Raw genomic sequence first — 21,801 nt, 5'->3', positions numbered from 1 at the left:
AGTAAAAAAAAAAAAAAAAAAATTATACCACAAATTGGGCACATGTTTTAATTATTTAATTTTTTTGGTTTATCTTGTTTCTACCCTATTTATGGAAGAGAAAATATGTCAAACTGATAAATTGGGGTAAGAAAGAGGGAACAATTAAGTTTGCAGCGTTTAGCTCTGATTTAAGATATAGGAGTTTGAGGTTTTGGTTTATGGCCCATAGGTAGAGGTGGAAAATCTATCCACATTAGGTTGTTAATGGATAACCGTTATGACTTGTTTAGTGTGATTCCATCATAATATGGTGTTGAGATTGGTAGTGGTGGGGATGGTGTAATGGGAAATCAAACTTAATATATACTTGCATTAGACGAGCACTTCATAAAATTTTGAGTAGTTAAGGGGTTGATGATATATAAATGGTGAAATCTGCAAGACACGAAATCTGCATTTTTACAGTCTTTCTTCTACTTCGATTCTTCACAGGATTCATTTTCGATTGAGCGGTATTAACTCATTGAAGTTGCTAATGTTTGCAATGTGCTTCATCTAGTCCGAGTGTCAGGTAGAACTACTATATAACCAAGATATATAAGCTGTATTTGCTCAGTGGAATCTTATTTTGTAACTTGCAATGGAAACAATAAAATTTTGTAATATTTTACAATATTCTCTGTACTTGCCTAGCTAAGTTTGGCACTAATAAGTCCTTCAACTGATCCAATCACACCCACAACCGTCACAAGAAAGCAAACTAAACTAAATGTCCTTAGAACAATCCATTTTTTTGTCCAAGCCCCGATTTTCTTTTGTACAAAGTACATTTCAACAGGGAAATATATAGCCAAAGGCCAAAAGTTCAAGGCCCCTAAAACTCCCAAAACCTGGTTGAAGTAAGGAAATATCATTGCAATTGCGGTAGTTGACACAACGTAAACAGTTCGGAAACACAGCCTGAAGGGATTCACTTGAAATCTTGGCAACAATGGGATTTTGATGGAGTAAAAGTTGTTCACAAATCCGCTGTTTGGGTATTTCTTCCTAGACCATCTCTCAGCAACTGCAAATACTGGTTGACTGTAGACCTGCAAGATGAAGCATGTGAAACGTACGTGATTACAAGAGATAGAAAAATGGTCGAATTTGAAAATTTTGATATTATTTTATAGTACCTGATATCCTCCCACCAAATGAAGAACAATGCAAGCATTAGCAAAATCAATGAGCCAGTAGGGTTCGTAGAATCCGAATCCTGTCAAGAGGTTCCCGGGCGTGTCATTCCCAAAGGCGGCGTATCCAAAGCATCCACAGCAGAGGTAGAAGAAGGTTGTGACAAATATGGCAATCATTGAGGCCTTCTTCATTGTCTGATTTTCTGGTGGAGGGGACTTCAAAGTATCCTTTGATTTCACAGATACACAATCCAACGTTAATTAGCTTCTAAAGTTAATCAGAATTTCGTACGGTTTTAATCAGATTTCTTTTTTTGCTTGTGAAAAGATTATAGGAGACCAACCTGAATTTCAAGAAGAATAATAGAGTACGGATAGGCAAAAGCGATGTCTCCAAGTGCTTGGAAGACTAACCATAATTTATCAGCAACATTAGAGGTTGGGACTCCTGCCAGGCTTCCTTGAATCCTCCCATTTTCTGCAATTAATAAACGCATTTTAAAAATCAAACTTCCGGGTCTTCATTTATTTCTTATTCTGAAGAATGAGGCCGGAAGGTTTGGTGAAAAGAAGCTGGAAAATCCGAAGCGAATACCTATTGATTTCGCAATGCCGAGGCCAAGTCCAATGAAAGAGTAGGCAAACGACATGATTGCTGCAACAACTGATAGCCATTTCATGTTGTGGAAATCTGGTATTTGTGACACTACAATCTGGACAAGTCCAAATAGCATCATGTACAAACCAGTCCCATATTGACAGGAAGCTTCATGCCCTTCTTTGTGATAGCAGTTTGATCTCTGAATGGCTCTACAAAATAGGATACAAAATTTAATATATATCATCTTTCCGAAGTTTAATTCTGTTGGAAAGAAGTGTAATCATCATTATACGAGTATAATCTAGGAGAATATGCATAAACAAAACTCGTTACAAACTCTTCATTAAAAATATAAAAAAAATATAAGTGGGGAACAAACAATAAGTCGTACACACAACATCGTTTAGTGGTCATCCTTCCAGTACTATTTTGATTAAAATTTTATAACCAGTTCTATTTGTGCATGTTTTCCAAGAATCGTAGTGAAGGTTAATCTTATTCACTAATATATGAGAGAGTTAGAAATTAAAAAGCATAAACTAAAACTCCCAACGCACAAATACTATTAACGTTCTTATAGCAGGGGCTGAAACAAAACCAAGCGACACGAAAAGCACAGCATTCAGTAGGGAAGCTAGTTAGTACCTCATACTGGTTGCAGTGGTAATCACATAAGCAATACCAGTTCCAAACATGCTGAAATATAGAAGGAAACCACAAAACCAGGTCTTTTTTCTACCTGAACTATCACTGAACTAAATCAGAATCCCACGTTAAAAGAATCCAATCTATTAGAAACATATCCTAAACAGAAGACTATGCAGAACAAAAAGAGCCAAAAGGGGAGGTTTTCGGTGTTTTACTATTGAGATTCACTTCCACAGCATTCATGTAAGATTTGTTTCGAGTTCCGGTGATAGGATCAGGAGACCGGTAACAATCCGAAAGGAGGAAGGAAGAAATGTAGGTGACAATCGCAAAACTAAGCAAACAAACTGGCCCTCCAATCCAGCCTAGCTGCGCAGTACTCCATGCCAAAGACAGAACTCCAGATCCAATCACAGCAGTGATGATATGAGCCACACAACTCCATAGAGTTCCTGATTAATTGATGAGTTTCTCACCAGAGACTACGTAAGTTCAAGACCAAATGATACAGTAAACTCGAGACAGCGATTTTCACGCTCCAAATTTAGCTGTATGCACTCCATACTGAATATTATATAATTTTTTTCACATCCACATAACGAGTGCATGAAGCTAAAAGATGAGTATTAAAACCGCTAGCTTACGCTTAATTAAATTAGACTAGGATAAGATTACCAGTTCGTAGTGGATGGCCATCATCATCACAGGAACCAGTATTAGCTAACTCAAGAGGGTGTTGGACTGCCATGCTTATCAGACTAGCAGTAGGAACCAAGGAACTTCCTAATTTCCAAACTTTAATTTACACTTGGATTTTCCATTTCTCTCTCTCTAATTCATACTTGGCTTTACTATATGTAGCTTCGCGAGCACCGCTTTGCTCCTTAATTTAAGGATTCATCTTCTTTCTTACATGTAAATCACAAACTAACACACATACTAAAGTTTACTTGTTAAAAGCACAAAAAAGAAAAAATTTATACGATGTGTGAAACTATGATTTGTCTGTAAAATAAAACAGAGACTTTAACGTAAAAGATTTTTCTAAACCTATTCTGATGTGTAAAAAGAAACAGAGATCTCCACGGAAAAGATTTCTCATACTTTGAGAAATGGATAATGTATCTTTATTTGAACCTTCTCAATAATTGGACAAATGGGCTTATCAATCATGTTATGTACTAAAGTTTACTTGTTAAAAGCACAAAAAAAAAAAATTTATATGATGTGTCAAATTATAATTTGTCTATAAAATAAAATAAAGATTTTCACGAAAAAGATTTCTCTAAGCTTACTTTGATGTGTAAAAAGAAACAGAGATTTCCACGAAAAAGATTTCTCATACTTTGAGAAATGGATAATGTATCTTTTTTTAACCTTCTCAATAATTGGACAAATGGGCCTATCAATCTTTCACCCGTTTTCTAACTTTGGTCCTCACTTTATTTTTAATTGATTTCTAGTACATGACTTTTCCTTTTCAGAATCAGGGGTGAGTGGGTTGGTGGTCAGTCCCCTTCTCAAGCAATCAAATTGCTTGGAAAGTATGTCGTCTTTCTCAATTGAAAGCACTCCGATTGTACATGTGGCCAATGAACCAAAAAAGGCTGTGATATAATAATTTTCATCATAAAACTTTCTGATGTTGCTACGATACTCCGAAGTATTGGATATTCCGCTACGAAAATTCTCATTTGCGTTTCATCATCTTTGTCAAGTAAGCAAACCATTGATAGCCTTCCTCACCTTCTCCCTCATCGGCATCAGCTCCATCCAATAACCAGGTGGAGCTATGATGGAGTCAATATAACACTCGCAATTGCTGCATACGCGAATTGGCGCACACAACATGTACAAATCGACACCGAACTATTGATTAACAAGTAGAGTTGTCTGCATTAGTAGATAGAAGTCATTAGCGTGCGGACGACTACTTGTAGCAAAACCCTAACCCACATGTAATAACTTTTTTTCTCATGTCAAGTTGATATGTGTTTGCATCAACTTTATTATGTCAAGCTTGTCCTCACATTGCAGAAATTGCTGGGTCAGAGGCTCCAAATTATTGTCAATTTCAAGTCTGCCTTGGCAATTGGCATCTCTTGCTTTGTTGCTTTGTGCTATGTTTCGTCACTGTATCATTTCATGTCTAGATCCCTATGCTCTAGTCGGCGAGAAAATTTGAGTAGAGGTGCACAATCACCCGATATGAGAGTTGTTCTAATTAGATATCTCTGCTGAATATTTTCTCCTAATTGGCTCAAGTTGGATTTTAGCTTTCTAGATTTTGACCTACACCATTCTAATCCACCTTCTGCTTAAAAACCCTTTTGTTGCCTCTGATACAAATGATTTTTGAGTGTGCCGGCCGGGAACATGGCCTCATACACCAAGATTCATAATACAAATGGTTGGATACTTAAAAAAAAAAAATCTCTAACTACTTGTATTATGACATTTAGTGAACAAGGCCGTATCCGGACACACTGACAAACTACTCCATTAGAGGCCCTAGAAAGGTTGTGAGTGTATCGGCCCAGATATACAAGCATAGCCTGGCCCATCGGAAAAGGAGTTTATGGTCCAGTATGCTAAGCAACTTGACCCAATTTCTTTTTCCAAAAAATGGGATCATAAACCCAAGTGACTCATATGACTTTGGGATGAGATCACTCTTTTTTTTATCCTTTCGCACAACCTTGTTTAACTATGTTGTTTTTATTTAATTTATTAAATTTGATAATCAGATTAAAGAGCGGTGTGTAAGACGCTAAAAAGACTGAAAATCATCTCTTTTGATTTTCACCCAAACTTAAAGAGAATTTTTGCGTATGACTATAGCATGTGGCCTCTCTCAATCGATCAATCTATGGGCACGAACGAGAGAAAAGAAAATACAAACGATCTTTTATCGTGTGTGATCATACAGTCATGTGATCTAACAAGTAGACACTAGAATTTTTCCAAACACATTATTGTGTTTTACCGCACAGTCATGTGATCTAACAAGTAGACACTAGAATTTTTCCAAACACATTATTGTGTTTGACCACACAGTCATGTGATCTGACAAACAGACGTTAAAATTTTTCCAAACTCAAGACTTAAACAAAGCATGCAAACAATCATTCAATCAAATCACGTTGGATTTTGCAAGACAAGTCCCACAAGAAAAAAAAAACAAAAACAAAAACAAAGAAGAGAAAAAAAGAAGCAATAAGCAGATTAAGGTTTGGCAAGGACTTACTTGATGCTGCTAGCAGCTGTAATAACGTAAGCGATTCCGCAGCCATACAAGCTCTCGTGTACAAATATTGCACACACTGTTTGACTCTTCTCTCCTAAAATTCAATCATACACACGTCAAAATTAATCCTCTGTATACAATATACACATAAATTATGTTAGACTCAGTTTGTCCATTTACACTCCTTCCGGTTGATCCTATACTTCGGTAATTGATATTTGAAGAAAGAAAAGGAAAACCGAAAAGAAATAGGTGCAAATGGACAAAATGAGAGTGAAGAAATCGCCACCCAACAAATGCACGCCGCATACCCTACATCTAAATGACTACATCTCATAAGGTCTATACATATTTTGATCAAAATTGACAATGGGATGCTAGAAAGATCACAAAAATAAAAGTTCGTATATTTATAGAGGAGGGTTAGAAATGCTAACCTAGGTAGACCTTGACAGCTTCCAAGTAGGATCCGACTCTCGTCGGGCTATCGGAATCCGGGAATCGGTAGCAGTCGGAGAGGAGGTTGTTGGAAAGAATGGTGACTGAAGCAAAGACAATCATAAGCAATGGACCTGCAACCCACCCCAGCTGAGCCACACTCCATGCAAGAGATAATACTCCTGCTCCTATCACACCTGTTATAATATGTGCTATTGCAGTCCATATGGTTCCTATACATAACAATAGTTCATATCAAAATTAACGCCTCCACATTATTATATTTTGGTTCAACTTTGACGGGACGAGCGAAATTTATTAAAGAAGCAAAAGAAAAATATCTCGATAGCTAAGATAGGTGGTCAACAACCAAAACCCCTAAGAAAACTATAAAAATGCTAATTCGGATGCTAAGACAAGTTGGATGAGTAGAGAGAAATAGACTTGAAAACACTGAGGGATGCTACCATGGCGTCCCAAATCAATAATACAATTACATGAATAAGACATTCAAAGTTTGGAGAAGCATCATATTTGTTGAGGGAGGAATTAGGACCACTAGGGGTTGGTTGTTCGCACACTCCCCACAACTGCCAATCAAACCTACCCAAAAACTACAACCCTACCCAACTAATTAGATAAAACCACCTTAGCTTGTCATGTGAAAGCTCTACAAGCTCTAAACATGGCACCTCTGAGTCCTCTGGTTTCCAATTTCTTTTGTTTCCTATCAACGACTATCGTCCATGAAATTTCTAACTCATGATCTACTCCAACAAAACAAAGATCGAGTGTCGATAAACCAAACGGTCACGTGCAACTTGTCAACAAATCGATTACTTCCCTTGGTTCTAACAGATTTCCTTGCAGCAAAATCTAGTTACATATGCATAAAATTCAAAAAAATTTGTCAGAAATATTGGGATGAGTTGAGATTACCTGTTCTTTTGAGAGGTTGGAGCAACGGTAGCTGCTGATCTTCTGCTGCTTCACCACCACCCATCTCTCTCCCCCCTCAAAACTTTGACGGATGAAAACTTGTCAAAATAATGGAGGCACAAATAAACAGATTGGCATGCACCTCAAAAACAAGGTATAAATTTTGCATGTCTCAGAAAAGTAGGCAGATATATATGTCATCTTTCTGCAGTAAGCAGATCAAACAAGTCAAAGAAATGAAAGAAACAATTAGAACCGTTTTTCTTTTCTGGTGAAGCAAAAAGTTTGACAGTTTGGTACGAACTAAACAAGTTGTTGGCATCCAATTCCTTCGTGCTATGATTATTCATCTATATTTTGAAAAATAATTTATGTATACATTTTTTTCTCTGGGCGCCTATACTTATCTCTGGTCTTAGTAGTGAAAAAGAAAAAAAGAACGACCTGAAATCATTTCGCATTACTCTTTTAAAAAATTAATATCCTCTCACAAAACTTGCTTTTATTAAAAAACTCTTAGACAACTTTTTATTATCAAGGGCATTTTTCTTATTATTAAGGATATTTTTATTAATTTAAAATCCTTGTAAAGTGTGACTCCTTATTTATTTTTTGTCGAAATAAAAAATATTGATGATAATAGAAGAAAATTGTCTAAATGTTTTTAGATGAAGAAAAGTTTTGTGAGTTTGTTAAATTTCTAAAACTACGGGGGATGGTGTTTTCTAGCCACTTCCAATTCACAATCCAAAGTCGAATAATATATTCAAAGCCGTTATGTACAAGCAATAAGATAATTAAAGATGTATATACAAAATATTCAAAGCCGTTATGTACAAGCAATAGCAATAAGATAATTAAAGATGTATCTACAAAATATTCAAAGCCGTTATTTACAAGCAATAAGAAAATTAAAGATATATCTACAAAATGCCAAAACTCAAAAGGGCAATCTCTGGTAACAAATAATTCGACGTCAGAGCATCAAAAATCATTGTACGGCTCCGAATAAGCTTTGAATCAACTAATAATCGGAGTTTTAAGCTTTTGAATTAAAACTAATATAATCTTGGAGTTAATATATATTTGGTCATCACAGGTTCTCAAAATTAGGACGTTAAGAGAGCAAAACTTTTAGCCAAAATAGTATTTGAAATTAGCATAACTCTACATTTTGATCTCTGACAATGATAATCAGTAAAAATGGTGCTTGAGTTTATCTATCTTATCATTGTGGTCATTCAGTGAAAAAATTGTTAGTATCCTTATTAAGTGAAGGAGTTAGTTTGATAAAAATACCTTTAAAGGTGGTCACGTGGTCATTTACTTGATCACTTGTATCAATTTTCATAGAAAAATAAAAATAATTCACCATTGACAAACTCAAGAACCGCTTATATCAATTTTCATTACCATGCAATAAAGTGAAAATTTACGCCAATCTTAAGAACTATTTTAGCTAAAAAGTATTTTATCAACTGCAACATAACATAATTCTCTCCACCCCCACCACCACCCACCACCCACCCCCCCCCCCCCCCCCCCCCCCCCCCCCCCCCCAAAAAAAAAGAAAGAAAGCAAAATGTAGAGGAAAAAATAGCTTTTCTATGTAACAATATAACATACATGATTTACCACTCTCCCCCTCATCTTATTCATGGTTTACATCCAAGCCAACATAACACCTCCCCACCATAATATTCATTGAACAAAACAAGCAGAAGTTGGCCGAAAACTCGCATATATGTACAAACAGATCGATGACCCCAAATCATTTGCAGATCCGATCCAGCTTAAGAATCAACAGCTTCATTGACTTATGTATGAACTACATATCATCTCCAATATCGCACCTCATTCTGCACGTAGACGTCCTCAAACAGGCTCATCTTCTATCTATAGTCATCTTCAACAGCTTCCATGTTTACGTTTTTACTTGCGTTTCCCCTACAAGATTACACAGAAATATGTAAAGGAGAAACTTTCCGTACTCTTTCAGTAGACATCATGTTGTCGATACAGTATGAATAATTCAATTTACACAAAAGAGGGCGAGGTCTCCAGCAGCTAGAAGGGGGGCGTACCTGCTGGAGGGGAAGGATCTACGTGAACAAAGAAACTTGCAGCAACTATCAGATAACAAAGAATAAGCATCAACCCTTTGAAGTAATTAGAAGTTCCCTCCTGCAAACAAAGCCAAGATCAACAAAAACAGAATGTAATGTTGAAAACGAAATTATCAAATGGAAAGATAACAATGAACAGATAATAGTGAAAACAGATATGATCGTTCAAACTGTAAAGCTCTTCAGCTATTCAGACAAATCGACTTCAAAAACGACATTACATGATTTTGTTCTTAATCAGGAATTAGAATGCATACCTGCAGCAAGAAGGCTACAACTAAGACAGTTATGAAAAGTGTTGCCGTCTCAAAAAGCTGAAAGTTCAAGTCCATAGGGCGCCCCATAATCCACCCAACAACCACACAGAAAGGAATCTGCAGTAACGAAAACAAAAAGTAGTATTTATATATGAGAAATAGAAAAGCATGATTCTGAAATATTATTATTAACCTGAATCATTAACAGGTATATAACAAAATATAGACATCGTTTTATAACAAACATGATAATGACATTAAAAACTTTCAGATAAGTACCCACCCCAAACATGGATATCTGCGTTGACGACCCTATTGCCACTCCCAAAGAAATGTCCTGCAGAAAAACTCATGGTTATTGGAACACAAAGTAAGAGAAACCACAAGAAGTCAACAAAGCTTGAGACTTACAAGCTTGTCCTTCATGGCAAACATAATAGCACTGGCATGCTCTGCAGCATTACCCACAATTGGGAGCAAAATAACGCTGATAAATGAAATTGGCATGTTCCATGCTATAGATGCTCCCTACAAAACAACCATCCAACGTCAAAGCTCATTAATCATATATAAAAATGCATGACAACGAGTTGCCAAACTTCCACCATACTTCGATCCCACCGAACTTTTTTTTTCCCACTGAAATATTTTTGAAAGATTAATTTCCCATGACAACTTTTGAAAGTTAATCACTTGCAATCTGCAAAGCAACAACTACTCACATTGACCAATAACAAGTATAAAAGGCAGCAGAGAGAGGGAAAATTGAAACGTTATTAAGATGTATAATCTAAAAAGCCCAAGTACAAAATCTTCAGCTTACCTCTATCGCATTAACTAAATATTCGGATACGATTGAGATCCAAGCAGTCATTACTGATAGCCAAACTATTGATTCCCATTTAGAGATCTCAGGAGCTTCATCGTCATCTGCGTTCTCTTCATTCTGAATCCCTTCCTGAGTTCATACAGTACATACCACCAAAAAATTCATATGGTGCAAAAACAGAGTCACAATTTCTAAGCCGAATGATGAAATAAGACTCAAATTAAAACATGAACATACAAATAACAACTACGAGGATGAAAAAATTAAAAGGAAATTATTTACGCACAAAAAGAAAAAAAGAACTCAGCTAACCTCATTTAAAGGCACATATTGATTATGCCGACTCTTTAACTGGAAGAAAAGAAAAGCAGCATATGCCAGGAGCATGACACAGCTGCTAAATCTTGAAAGTGCCAACTCTGACTTCCCAAAATGAACCTCAGTGTGAGTGTAGTGCAAGACAGCTGGAAAAAGTAGGCCCATGACTGCCATTAGCAGCAAGCCAGAGTTCACAACAGCAGTTGCCTGCCCAATATACATAAGCTTCAGAATGAAAGATAAAGGAGTTGGAAATTCTAGAGGAAAGAAGAGAGCCGATATATTTACCTTGTTAAACACCTGTTCTTTCTCTTGAAAAACAAGTCCACCACTGAAGAATGCACAACCAAGCACCAGCAACATGTTTGACAGAATAGAGCCTAATAACGACTGCTGAACAACGCGTAACATTCCACGTTTCAGTGCATAAATTGATATAATCAGTTCTGTTGCATTTCCAAAAGTAGCATTTAAAAGACCCCCAACTGCAAGTTCCAATTTGATATATCAAAAACTGAGCCTAGAAGGAAAAGTTGTCACCGACCATTTTATAAGACAAAAGTCACAATACACTAAATCAGTAATCATACAAGACTAAATACTCGATGCTTCTGGCCCAAGTATCAATACGAGTTTGACGATCACCGTAGCACACGACAGTTTTTATAACAGAAGGCAAATACAACTATGTAAAGTGTATATATATAATATATATATATATAGGGAATTGTTATTGGCACTACAAAATTCTCATTCTACACTCCATACCTTCTATATTTGGAAAGAAAAATACACTTGTGAGTCGTGTAGAATGAGATTTTTGGAGTGCCAATAACACTTCCCTATATATATATATATATATGCGCTTTACTAATATAATAATAAGGCCCTTCCGCTGAGCGAAGCTTCGCCCTTCTCAAGCCTACTTAAATAGCTTACGCTTACCAAGCTTACACACACACACACACACACGCACATATATATTATCTATGCTTGCTCATATAAAAGTGGAGAATTTCATAATAGCCTTCCGGCACCTTAATCAATATCCTACATAAAGCTGAATTCCTTTAGAAAAATGAAAGCAAGGAGGTAACCAGACTATGAAAAAGACAAGCATTTCTTTATTACATAGAAATACATATATTGCAGATTTCAACCCATATTTAAAATGTGGCTGGAAATAATAAGATAAAGATCCTTTCCTCATCAAGTATGCAACCTAGATATTTTTTTTTAATTTTTCAGCAAGATAACTTTTGTTTTCTTTTTCCGAAATTCTCAGCAATATCAAGCAAAGTCAAACTCTAGTATAGAAATTGAGCAATTTGATTCAATGAACCAAAAAGGATTAAGAGGTAGATTGCACAAAAAAAAAAACAAGAATACATTACCAGTAGCTCCAGTATAGAATGCCAGCTGCCTATAAAAGCAAAGATGAGGTTGACATAGCTTCTCAAAAATTCAAGTTAGTAGGATATAGAAAGAAGAGAGGGAATATAGTACTTACTCGGTAGCATAACCCAAACGCTCAGCTAAAGGTGTTATACCCAACAAGCTCAAAACAAAGACCCAACCCTGTAATTCACATCCATAAATTAGATACAAAATTGAACGGTGTAATGAGCCAGGAAGGGGGAGTTGCAACTCACATTATGGCCAGTTAGCTTAGAGACAAGTATCGCTAGCGGCCCAAAAGGCATAAGCAAGTTGAGTTTAGTTGAGAAAACAACAGTCTTTATGCTTCTATAAACAATATTCCTCCACACTTTATCACCGCTAGCTTGTGAACCTCCTGAAAACGAACATTCTCCCACTGCTTCAATAGAACGTATCTTTTGAGCCTCTGTCTTTGGAGTAAAAAGACTCTCATCCTCAAACTCATGTATTGGTCCGTTATCCAGTGATTCCATCTGTTACAAGAAACACCATAACATTCAAAACCATCACTTCAAAATCTTATTCCCAGTGCTTATGCCGAAATAACATTACATTAGTTCTTTTAACACCGTGGAAAAAGAAATAATACATAAACGGTAATGAAATTCTATAATTGGATTGCTGCAGGACAAATTTTTAGTCATCAGAGAAAGAAAATAAAACTCACTTCAAGTTGAGACTGGATTCCAGGCTTATAATTCATCGTCTTTTATTAAATACGCAATGATTCATCCACACGAAGAAAATGGCATCCATGCACCAAGTTCTTAGTGAGCATTTCTCCAATATGAGACAAGATGTTTCAAAATGTTGGAGCCAAGCTTGATATGCTGCAAACAATTGAACAATAAAAAAAAAACTGAAACTTACCTCATCAACACAATTAAATCCCTAAAACAATAACTCAAAAATGGTTACGAAAATCGCCACAAATCAAACTTTGAAGTTTGTTCCTTCCACATTGAAACTGTATTCTCAATCCCAATGTTCCAATTACAAGACTCCGTTTCATCCGTATAACAACAGAAAACGCGGAAACAAAAACTGGGTTGCAATCAAAATACGAACTTTCACTGCGTTTTTAAAGAAACCCAATAAAATTCTCAGGATTAACAAAAAAAATGCTCAAAACGAAAGTTGGGTAGGAATCAAAACACGAAATTTTAACTCGGTTTTCAAAGAAACCCAATAAAATTCCCAGAACTAACACGAAAAAATGCTGAAACAGAAACTGGGTTGAAATCAAAACACGAAATTGAAACTGGGTTTTTACAGAATTCAAACAAAACCATCAAGACTCAAATGGGAATCTGAGTAAAGGAGTAACCTTAATCTTGCCAAATTCAAACAATCCCATGAACAAATACAGAAGAAAAAGAAATTAACAAAAGAAGAAATAAGAAAGTAATACCTAGCAAATCAATCCAAATCTCCGAGTCGCTGTTTTTCTTCTTTGATTATATTTTTGGGTTTTTTCTTCCTCCTTGTGGGTGGACTAATTGAAAGATTGGACCTTGATGCTTCTCTTGAATTTTCACCAAAATGTTTCGTGAAGCACAACTTTGGTTACGCCAGCGCACTTTCCCCGCAACCGCGTCGATAAAATAGTATCTATCAAATATCGCTAAATATTAGCTTTTAATTCCAAAAATGTCAATTTTTATAAAACTTTCAAATATATCTAAAATATCACTTAAATAGACACAAACACCCTTAATTCATACAAATAACTAATTGTTGATAAAAAGATTCTTGTGCGATAATCAAGTGGTGCTTTCATTAATTTTTCTAACATGCATCCGAAGAATTTCTATTCCATAAACCTTAAAATATGTTTTTTGCACTTTCTAAGAACACAACAAATCTCTCGATTCACTACCACAGTCAATAATAACCTTCAAAATAGAATCCGGACACGGACAACACCCTAAATATTGCAAAAGTGGAAAATTAAATACGAAGCACATATAATCCAAAGGAAAATTGAGATAAATAATGTTACAAAAATTGATAGTTCATTCTTCCATAAATATTCAATCGAAGGAAGAAACTACAAAAGCAAAGAGAAAAGTAGACGAGGAAAAGTGTAACAAATTAACCATCTACACTCCTCTTTGTTTAGGCGTGCACAATTCTTCACCAACAGTCGATGCCTTCACTAGGTCTCTTCCAATTTTAAGGTTTAGTTGTGAGAACTCTTCATCTAATAGGGTTTTGGTTTTTTTAATTTATTAGGTTTAAAGCTTAAGGGTATTTGTGTCTATTTAAGTGATATTTTGGATATATTTGAAATTTTTATTAAAACTAAGATTTTTGAAATTAGGGGCTAATATTTGGCTATATTTGATAAATACTCTCGATAAAACAACCCAGTGGTTTTGGACAAAACACCGCGTCGTTTGTATACAGTTAACTCGTTAACTTGTGCTTGTTCTAAAAAAAACTTAAAATTGTGTTTAGAACTCAAAATCAATTTCACCAAAAGTACTTTCAATCATTTTAAAAGTACTTTCAAACGAATCCTAATAAATGTTATGTTACGTATTCAGAATGATATTTCTCATTTTAAAAACGAGAAAAAGAAAAGGTAGTATACAAACCTCTCTCATGCTGTTTAAAAATTGAGTATACTAAATTTTTTATACACTATGTTTGGATGAAGGAAATAAATATGGAATTTTGGTAAAAGTCAGAATTTATAAATTGACAGGCACCAATTTTCTTGTTTGGCTTCATAAACATAGAAATTTAGAATTTCCGCGTGAAAAAAAAAACCTTGGAATTTGGGACCTCCAAATCCCAAGTTCAAATTCCATATAAATAAGTGTCATTTCTCAATTTCTATGATTGAGAGTTTAAAAATAACAAATTTCGTATTCAATTCCATTGTTCTATTAGGTTAACCCAACAAGAAAATTTACAAATTCTAGAAAATAAAATCTCGTCATTTCAATTTTCGTCATTTTTAAATTCCTTAGTAATCTTAAATTTCTTCACCCAAACATAGTGTTAATGACATTTTTTTCCTTGAATATTTGACGAGGTGGGCTAGTCTCCTAACGTACGGGCTACGCATAATAATGTGGTTCAATTTCACCTTTGATAAGAATCGAACTTAAAACTTCTCACTTACAAATAAAGAGGAATTAATACCACTAGACCGTAGTACTAAGTGGTTTATTAATTGTTTTGGTTGCATCAAAACACACCAATAATGCACGAGTATATGTTGCAAGTACGATCAATGACAAGATGAGTTACATGAAGTTGTTAGTAAATGATAAGATGAGTGACATGTTGTTAATGAAAGATGTGTGGAGTGTTAAGCGTTAACTAGAAATTTTACACAATGCTATCAATGTATGCATGGAGGACAGTAGGATAAAATATAGAAAAGAGGGGAGAGAGAAAATTGTAGGAGATACTGATTTATTTTTTCCATTTTAATTAGTTAATTTAAGTATATATTCAACATCAAAATTAATATGAGTGGTAGATAATACTTGATCGAAGGCACAAAAAATAATAATATTTATACAGTATGATACAAGTTCGACTTTCATCTAACTTCCTTCGTAATATTTAACAACTTAACCCACCACTAATAACTAATATGATTGATTAATTAAAATCTTCTTTCCCCCAGAACTTTAAGAGATTTGGGCATACACGGTTGGCGAATAAGTATGACCATCTTCAACCATATATACGGATAATACTATTTTTTTATTGGGAATGAACCTATTTCTCCTATGCGAATAATTATGTTATTGTACAAATTTTATAATTAAAATCGTTTAATTTTTTAATCTTTATTTAGAGGTTATGATAAAACAAATATACGGCATAAATATCAAATAATACATTCATACGGTGAACGGTTCATTCTTTGATATGCTTATATGATAAACTCCAATGTAAATAAAATATTATATGAGAGTTTTTAATTGAAAATTAATACGAAAATTTATTTTAAATCATTTATACGTTAATTGTAAATAATAAAATGTGCACCCTTCATTTTGAATGAATTTTTGTAGAGTGATATCCAAATAAAAATTAATAAAATTTGACGGTTTTGATTCCTCTCATCGATTCATCTCATGAAAATATTTAAACCGTAACTAATACATTGTATGTGACAACCCGTTCCAAATTTTACGTTTTTATTTTAGTTTAAAAGAGTGAATTTACAAAATTGCCCTAGAGGCAAGGACTTTGACTTCCGTTGACCATCGACTTGAGAGATGTGGGACTTATTCTTTAAGCATATCCTCGTAGTACTCTTTGGTACAAACGTATAGGCGAAAGCCGTTTGCGAGTCCGGATTATAACGGTATAGTTACGGACGTTCGAAATTGGTTATTCAAGGTTTAATGATTATTTAAATTAAATCCCCATGGGGGAAGCCCAAAAATCAGAAATGGAGGGAGGAAAAAAAAAAAAAAAAAAAAAAAAAAAAAAAAAAAAAAGAAGAAAAGGAGGTGGTTTCCGTCCACCCGCACCCACCGCCGGTCCATCTTCCAAGGCCGATTCCGGCCAACTCCGGTGGATTTTTTGGATGCCACCACCACCATCTTGAAGCTCTCATTCCCCTCTACAAAACCCACCCAAGAACCACCTTGATTAACCATGGTATGGGGCGGTTTGAGGCCACGAAAGTTGACGAAAATCAATGGTGCTCCGGCCACCCTTTTCGATTTTCCGGCAAATCGGCAAAGCAATGGCCGATTCCACCACTTGGGCTTTGTAGCCCATCATCCCAGGAGCAAAACCCAACCAACCTTGACCCCGTTGGACCACCGTAGACGACGAATCGACATCGGGAAGTTTTAGGCACCCGCCGGCTTCGTGGGCAAAATTGACCATCTTCCGTCCACTTTTGGACTTCGTGGCAGGTATAAAAGTTGCTCCACTCACTGAGATCTTCATTTCTATGAAGTTTGAGAATTTTTGGAAATAGTTGGATTTTCCGGCGAGTCGGGGCGGCCGACCGCCACCCGCGGCGGCGCGTGGCCAGTGAGCCGCCAATGCTATTTTTAGGCTATGTTGAATGTTTTGAATTCAGTTTTGTCGTTTGAATGACGTAGGTTGATAGTTGGAACCTAAATTCGTTACGATACGTTACTTGATAAAAATGTGAATTGATGATCCGACCGTTGGATCGTCACCAAAATTGGTCACATTATAATACGTAATATTTAAAGATCATATGAATTTACGGATCGGGAATCCGACTTACGGATCTTCCTGAATTGGATTTGTAAGTTAGTAAAATAAATGTTCACGGTCACTTGTTTTAGGCAATTGGCGGAGATCTGACCGTTGGATCATAATGAAATTTTAATATGTTATTCTAGAAACATATTGTGGATCGTTGGGAGTTGCGAATTGGAAATCTAATATGCGGATCTTCCGGGTCAAGTTATACAGGGTTGTAAACCCTACCGTCGATCTTTGATCAACGGTTGACTTGTGGTCAATGGGTATCAAACTATTTTAGAATGTCGTTGAGGTTGTGTTTTATGTGAATTACGTATTCTTCGGATAAGAGTTCTAAGATGTGATTTGATAATTGGTCACAGGGACCAATCATTCAGGACGCCTCGATGTGTGCGCTAAAGAATCTTAGCGTGGACTCCAGGTGAGTGCATCTTTTCCTTTTTATCGTACATATTATTGAGAGTTCTATCGACACTTTTAAATTGATTAGGCATATTACTTTTATATATAATTATTGTGAATGCTTGAAGTACCTATATGAACTACGAATGGTTTGATCCCTATTTAGGGTACGTAGGCAGTCTAACGAGGCGTTAGATGCAACCATAAAATATTTGAGACAAAAGCCTTGCTTGGGAAATTGAGTAATGCGAAGGAAATTGGTAAAGACAAGTTTTAGTTTTGTGAATTAGTTAGTTAAATTAGAATTAATTGGGTTTTCATGGATAATTATCCCTGAAAATAAGTAGTTTGGGAGTAGGGCGTTACTGATTGTACACTTCACACCATATTGTTTATAATTGAAAATGCTACGACATGGTTGAGTAGTAGATTGCATCATGATATATCCGTATGTATATTACTTGCATATAATTATTGGGAATGCTTTCAAGTGCAAAGGTGAACTCAGGACACCCAGGTAAGTTCATGTGAGTTTATGGTACTAGTTGAATCGATTTCGTTATAGCATGACTACAGTTATGAGTTAGGCAACTTCGATACTGTCGTACTGGTTGCCATGAGTTGCACATGTTATATTGAGATGATTTGAGAGCTCATAAACCTGTACCCCGGTGTTAGTGCTCCCGCCCGTGGCCAGGGCACAGTCCTTCACGTGATGTTCACCTCCCGCACCTTACACTCACCTTGGATCCGAGGTAGGTGCACAATCCTGTCGTACAGACCACTTTAGGTGGTTTCGACTCGTAGGTGACCCGCGATTATTCGCCCAGTCTTCACGTGATCGTAGCACTCGAGTATATTTATTTACACCCATTCCTGTCGTACAGACCACTTTAGGTGGTTCCGACTCGTGTGCAGGTATACTTATTGAGCTATATGCTAGCCAGGATTGATGAGATATAGATAAGTCGTACAGGTCACTATAGGTGACTCCGACTTATATGCTAGCCAGGATTGATGAGATATGGATAAGTCGTACAGGTCACTAGAGGTGACTCCGACTTATATGCTAGCCATGATTGATGAGATATGGATAAGTCGTACAGGTCACTAGAGGTGACTCCGACTTATATGCTAGCCAGGATTGATGAGATATAGATAAGTCGTACAGGTCACTATAGGTGACTCCGACTTATATGCTAGCCATGATTGATGAGATACGGATAAGTTGTACATGTCATTTTAGATGACTCTGACTGATATATTACTTTGTATTGATTTAGTTCATTTGGCCTACTTATTAATGTATGGTGGATTTGATGGCAAACCGTGGTTTTGGTCATTTCTGAGTATGGTTTGGATATATGTATATATGTTGTACTGTCTTATGGAAAACGATACGGGTTTTACATTTAGGGCATTACTTTTAGAGAGGTAATAACTTTGGAAAACTTAGTTTTATTGCTTACTCACACCTTCTGTTTGGTGCCCTTCAGGTTTTAGCTGCTGAGTTTGTATCGACAAGAATCTGTGGTGAATCTTAGTATTAATGGATATTTCTGAGGGTATGATTCTTACCCACACTACTGTACCTTACTTATGCTCTGACATCGCGTGTGGAATGAGTTCGCTCCCACTCATAGCGCACTCTGGTACTTAGACACTTTTAGATTCAAATTTATTCACTTTTTTATACACTATCACATTTTATGGCTTCGTCACCTTCTAGGTGTCGGCCAGCACAGCTCGATTCAGGGTCCAAGTGGACTTTCTGGGTCGGGGTGTGTCATTGTAAACCAAATGTTGTAGTTGTAAATAATCAGACTATTAATAATTATCGATTAACGTATTTTATTTATTTATTGGTAAAACATCATTTAATTTGTAAATTAGTTTAAAAAATTTGATGTCTGACATTATCCAAAATAAAAACGGCAAAGTACTTCCCCAAACCCTAAACCCAAAACATTATACCTTATGCTTAACTTTGCTGCGTGATGTAGCCACCTTATTAAGTTTCTCTCTTCTTCCTCATCCAATGTATGCAAAAAGAGCCTTCTACAGTAGATCCTTTACTTTGACTAATTGCTCCAAATAAAAGGAGTGAATAACATTACTAAATATAAGGAATTTAAATTGCAAACGTTTGCTAGGTTGGTTTGGCCTGCCCACTGCCCATCCACTTGCAGTCAGAATTTCCCACCGTATGGAAAATATATAGTTTTGATCCTCTTGTTATAAGACAAACAAATTAACTTAATTTATTGATACAGAAAAGGCTACATCATACAAAAAGATAGAGGCCAGGGAAAGATAGACCATAGAGCGTGCAATGCACCGCAGGTCCGCAGCTATATATATCTATCTGAATACAAAGTTTCAGCCTCTACCACTAATCCTGCCATCTTGTTCAGTCCCATGCTGCAAAAACCTAGCCCAATCTTTTCCTTTATCCTTCAATCTCTCTACCATACCACCACAGTCTCCGCCGCCAAATCCCAAAAGCCTTATACCTGCAAGCTCCTGAAAAATCCACCCTAGAGTAGTCATCCCTGTAAAAACCAGGGCAGCAGCCACAGCAAACCCAGCCAAGGCTCCGACAAACACAAACCCAGCACAAAACAGAAGTGGGCTGAAAATAAGCAGAAGCGGCGAGCTCAAAACTAGCAGCGTCACCGACGCCAAGAAGCTGAACCCCATCAACCCCACAAGCGGCCCTCCGATTGCTAAGCCAGTGAAAGCAGCCAAAAGCACTTTTGTGCCTGAGGTCTGCAGCTGCTGTCCATACTGAATCTCCATTGTGCTCTGCTTTATATATGCTTCGTGAAATGAAGATCCGTATAATTTTCGACTCTCTGGGTTTTTTGAAGTGGGAAAAGTTACGGTTTTATATTGAGGTGGTGGAGCTGGGTTTTGCTTACGTGTAGGTTTTGATATCTGTTGTTATGTGGCAACTGCTGGAGTTCATGTGGGAAACGTGGCAGTGGAAGACGCGACACGTAGTTTTGCATGGATGGCTTTGCTGGCGATTACTGTAGTACCAACAACAAAAGAAGAAGAATCCAATGGATGTTTTGCCTCGTATCCAAAAGAAAATGGATATCCTTAAGGTTGTTACGTACAAAATTGAAGTACAAAGATGTAGAAGGTTTTTGTGCAGTTGTCGATCGATGTGTCGGTGAAACACTGATCGTCTTCTATTGACAAAGGATAAGTAACTAATCTGGCAATACGTCTTTTAACAAAACTCGAACGTCCTCTTCACAGAAAGTGATCAATTAGATTGTGCCTGTAATTTGAGGTAATTAACGAGAATGCCGGTATAACTTGCACATAATTAACTTAATATGCACACATAAAATCGGTTAATTATTCTATACCTGTTATGTATTGCAGGATCTTCTAATTGCCATTAATCCACGGCAAATGTCATGAAAAAGGTAGTGTACCTAGAAGGGGTGTTTCTGACGTGAGCATGTCAAGGATCATTCAACGATAGGCAAAACCTCTTTACCCTGCGATGGGTATGCCTCATTCCACTGCGATGGGTAAAGCAGTATCCTGATCCGATATGAAACATGCTATGAAGGTATAAAAAATTAATAGTGAATTTGATTAAAGTACTTTGGTATATAACTTATTTATTTTCAGAAAAATGTCAAAAATACCATGTTTTTAGACCCCATATATATATATATATATATATATATATATATTCTAAACTTTATGAACGTTGATGGTTGAACACTTTATTTAATGATTTAAAAAAAAAATCTAATAATCAATCATCACATGTAGTCTAGAAAATAATGTTCAAATGTCGTCTCTCTTCTTTTTAATCAAGTCACTCTATTAACACTATCAATGACCATCTGTAGTCAGTAACGAGTCTTGAAGTCAAAGGGGTAAAGAGCTACAGGTTTTTTATTGAACATATCAGTACATTATGTGTCATAATATAAATGGACATAATTTTTTTTTTTTCAAATCGCCTTTCCACTTGTATAATAACACGTAGTATATAGATCTTGTTACAGGTATACTAAAAAATTTCTCATGTTATTTGTGTTAAGCATCTCGAGAATCTGATGTGGGCCATGTGAATATTCTCCCCGGATGTCATTGTTCCTAGTTATGTTTTTTTAATTTCGGGATTTTATTTTATTTTCGTTG

The 21,801-nt window shown here is 36.1% G+C and overlaps 3 protein-coding genes across 5 annotated transcripts; all 3 read right to left on the bottom strand.

Annotated features, from left to right (window-relative positions):
- Window positions 1–589: 589 nt before the first annotated feature.
- On the bottom strand, window positions 590–7,325 carry LOC137715516 (probable amino acid permease 7). Of its 2 annotated transcripts, none has more exons than XM_068454866.1 (7): window positions 7,034–7,325; window positions 6,094–6,327; window positions 5,657–5,750; window positions 1,756–1,970; window positions 1,505–1,638; window positions 1,161–1,388; window positions 590–1,073 (listed from the first exon to the last, which is right to left on the bottom strand). In XM_068454866.1, the coding sequence occupies exons 1-7, from the start codon at window positions 7,095–7,097 to the stop codon at window positions 672–674; spliced, it is 1,371 nt and encodes a 456-aa protein (XP_068310967.1). In that variant the 5' UTR covers window positions 7,098–7,325; the 3' UTR covers window positions 590–671. The 2 variants fall into 2 exon arrangements, with proteins under 2 accessions (XP_068310967.1, XP_068310966.1); XM_068454865.1 differs by lacking the exons at window positions 5,657–5,750; window positions 6,094–6,327; window positions 7,034–7,325 and adding exons at window positions 2,407–2,500; window positions 2,625–2,861; window positions 3,085–3,541.
- A 1,293-nt stretch (window positions 7,326–8,618) lies between these two features.
- Window positions 8,619–13,592, bottom strand: LOC137715228 (vacuolar cation/proton exchanger 5-like). Of its 2 annotated transcripts, XM_068454476.1 has the most exons (13): window positions 13,415–13,591; window positions 12,671–12,833; window positions 12,216–12,476; window positions 12,074–12,141; window positions 11,958–11,986; window positions 10,852–11,048; window positions 10,558–10,770; window positions 10,240–10,374; window positions 9,828–9,944; window positions 9,700–9,753; window positions 9,417–9,533; window positions 9,118–9,217; window positions 8,619–8,980 (listed from the first exon to the last, which is right to left on the bottom strand). In XM_068454476.1, exons 2-13 carry the CDS (start codon window positions 12,704–12,706, stop codon window positions 8,958–8,960), a joined length of 1,350 nt encoding a protein of 449 aa, XP_068310577.1. In that variant the 5' UTR covers window positions 12,707–12,833; window positions 13,415–13,591; the 3' UTR covers window positions 8,619–8,957. The 2 variants fall into 2 exon arrangements, with proteins under 2 accessions (XP_068310577.1, XP_068310578.1); XM_068454477.1 differs by lacking the exon at window positions 12,671–12,833 and having other exon boundaries at window positions 13,415–13,592.
- A 6,415-nt stretch (window positions 13,593–20,007) lies between these two features.
- On the bottom strand, window positions 20,008–20,427 carry LOC137715628 (oleosin 5-like). The gene has a single exon (XM_068454972.1). The coding sequence runs from the start codon at window positions 20,425–20,427 to the stop codon at window positions 20,008–20,010; it is 420 nt and encodes a 139-aa protein (XP_068311073.1).
- Between the last annotated feature and the right edge of the window lie 1,374 nt (window positions 20,428–21,801).

This window comes from Pyrus communis, chromosome 14, assembly GCF_963583255.1.
Source record: "Pyrus communis chromosome 14, drPyrComm1.1, whole genome shotgun sequence".
NCBI lineage: Eukaryota > Viridiplantae > Streptophyta > Magnoliopsida > Rosales > Rosaceae > Pyrus > Pyrus communis.
The sequence above is the reverse complement of the archived record's forward strand: the minus strand, read 5'-3'. Positions and strand labels throughout refer to the sequence as shown.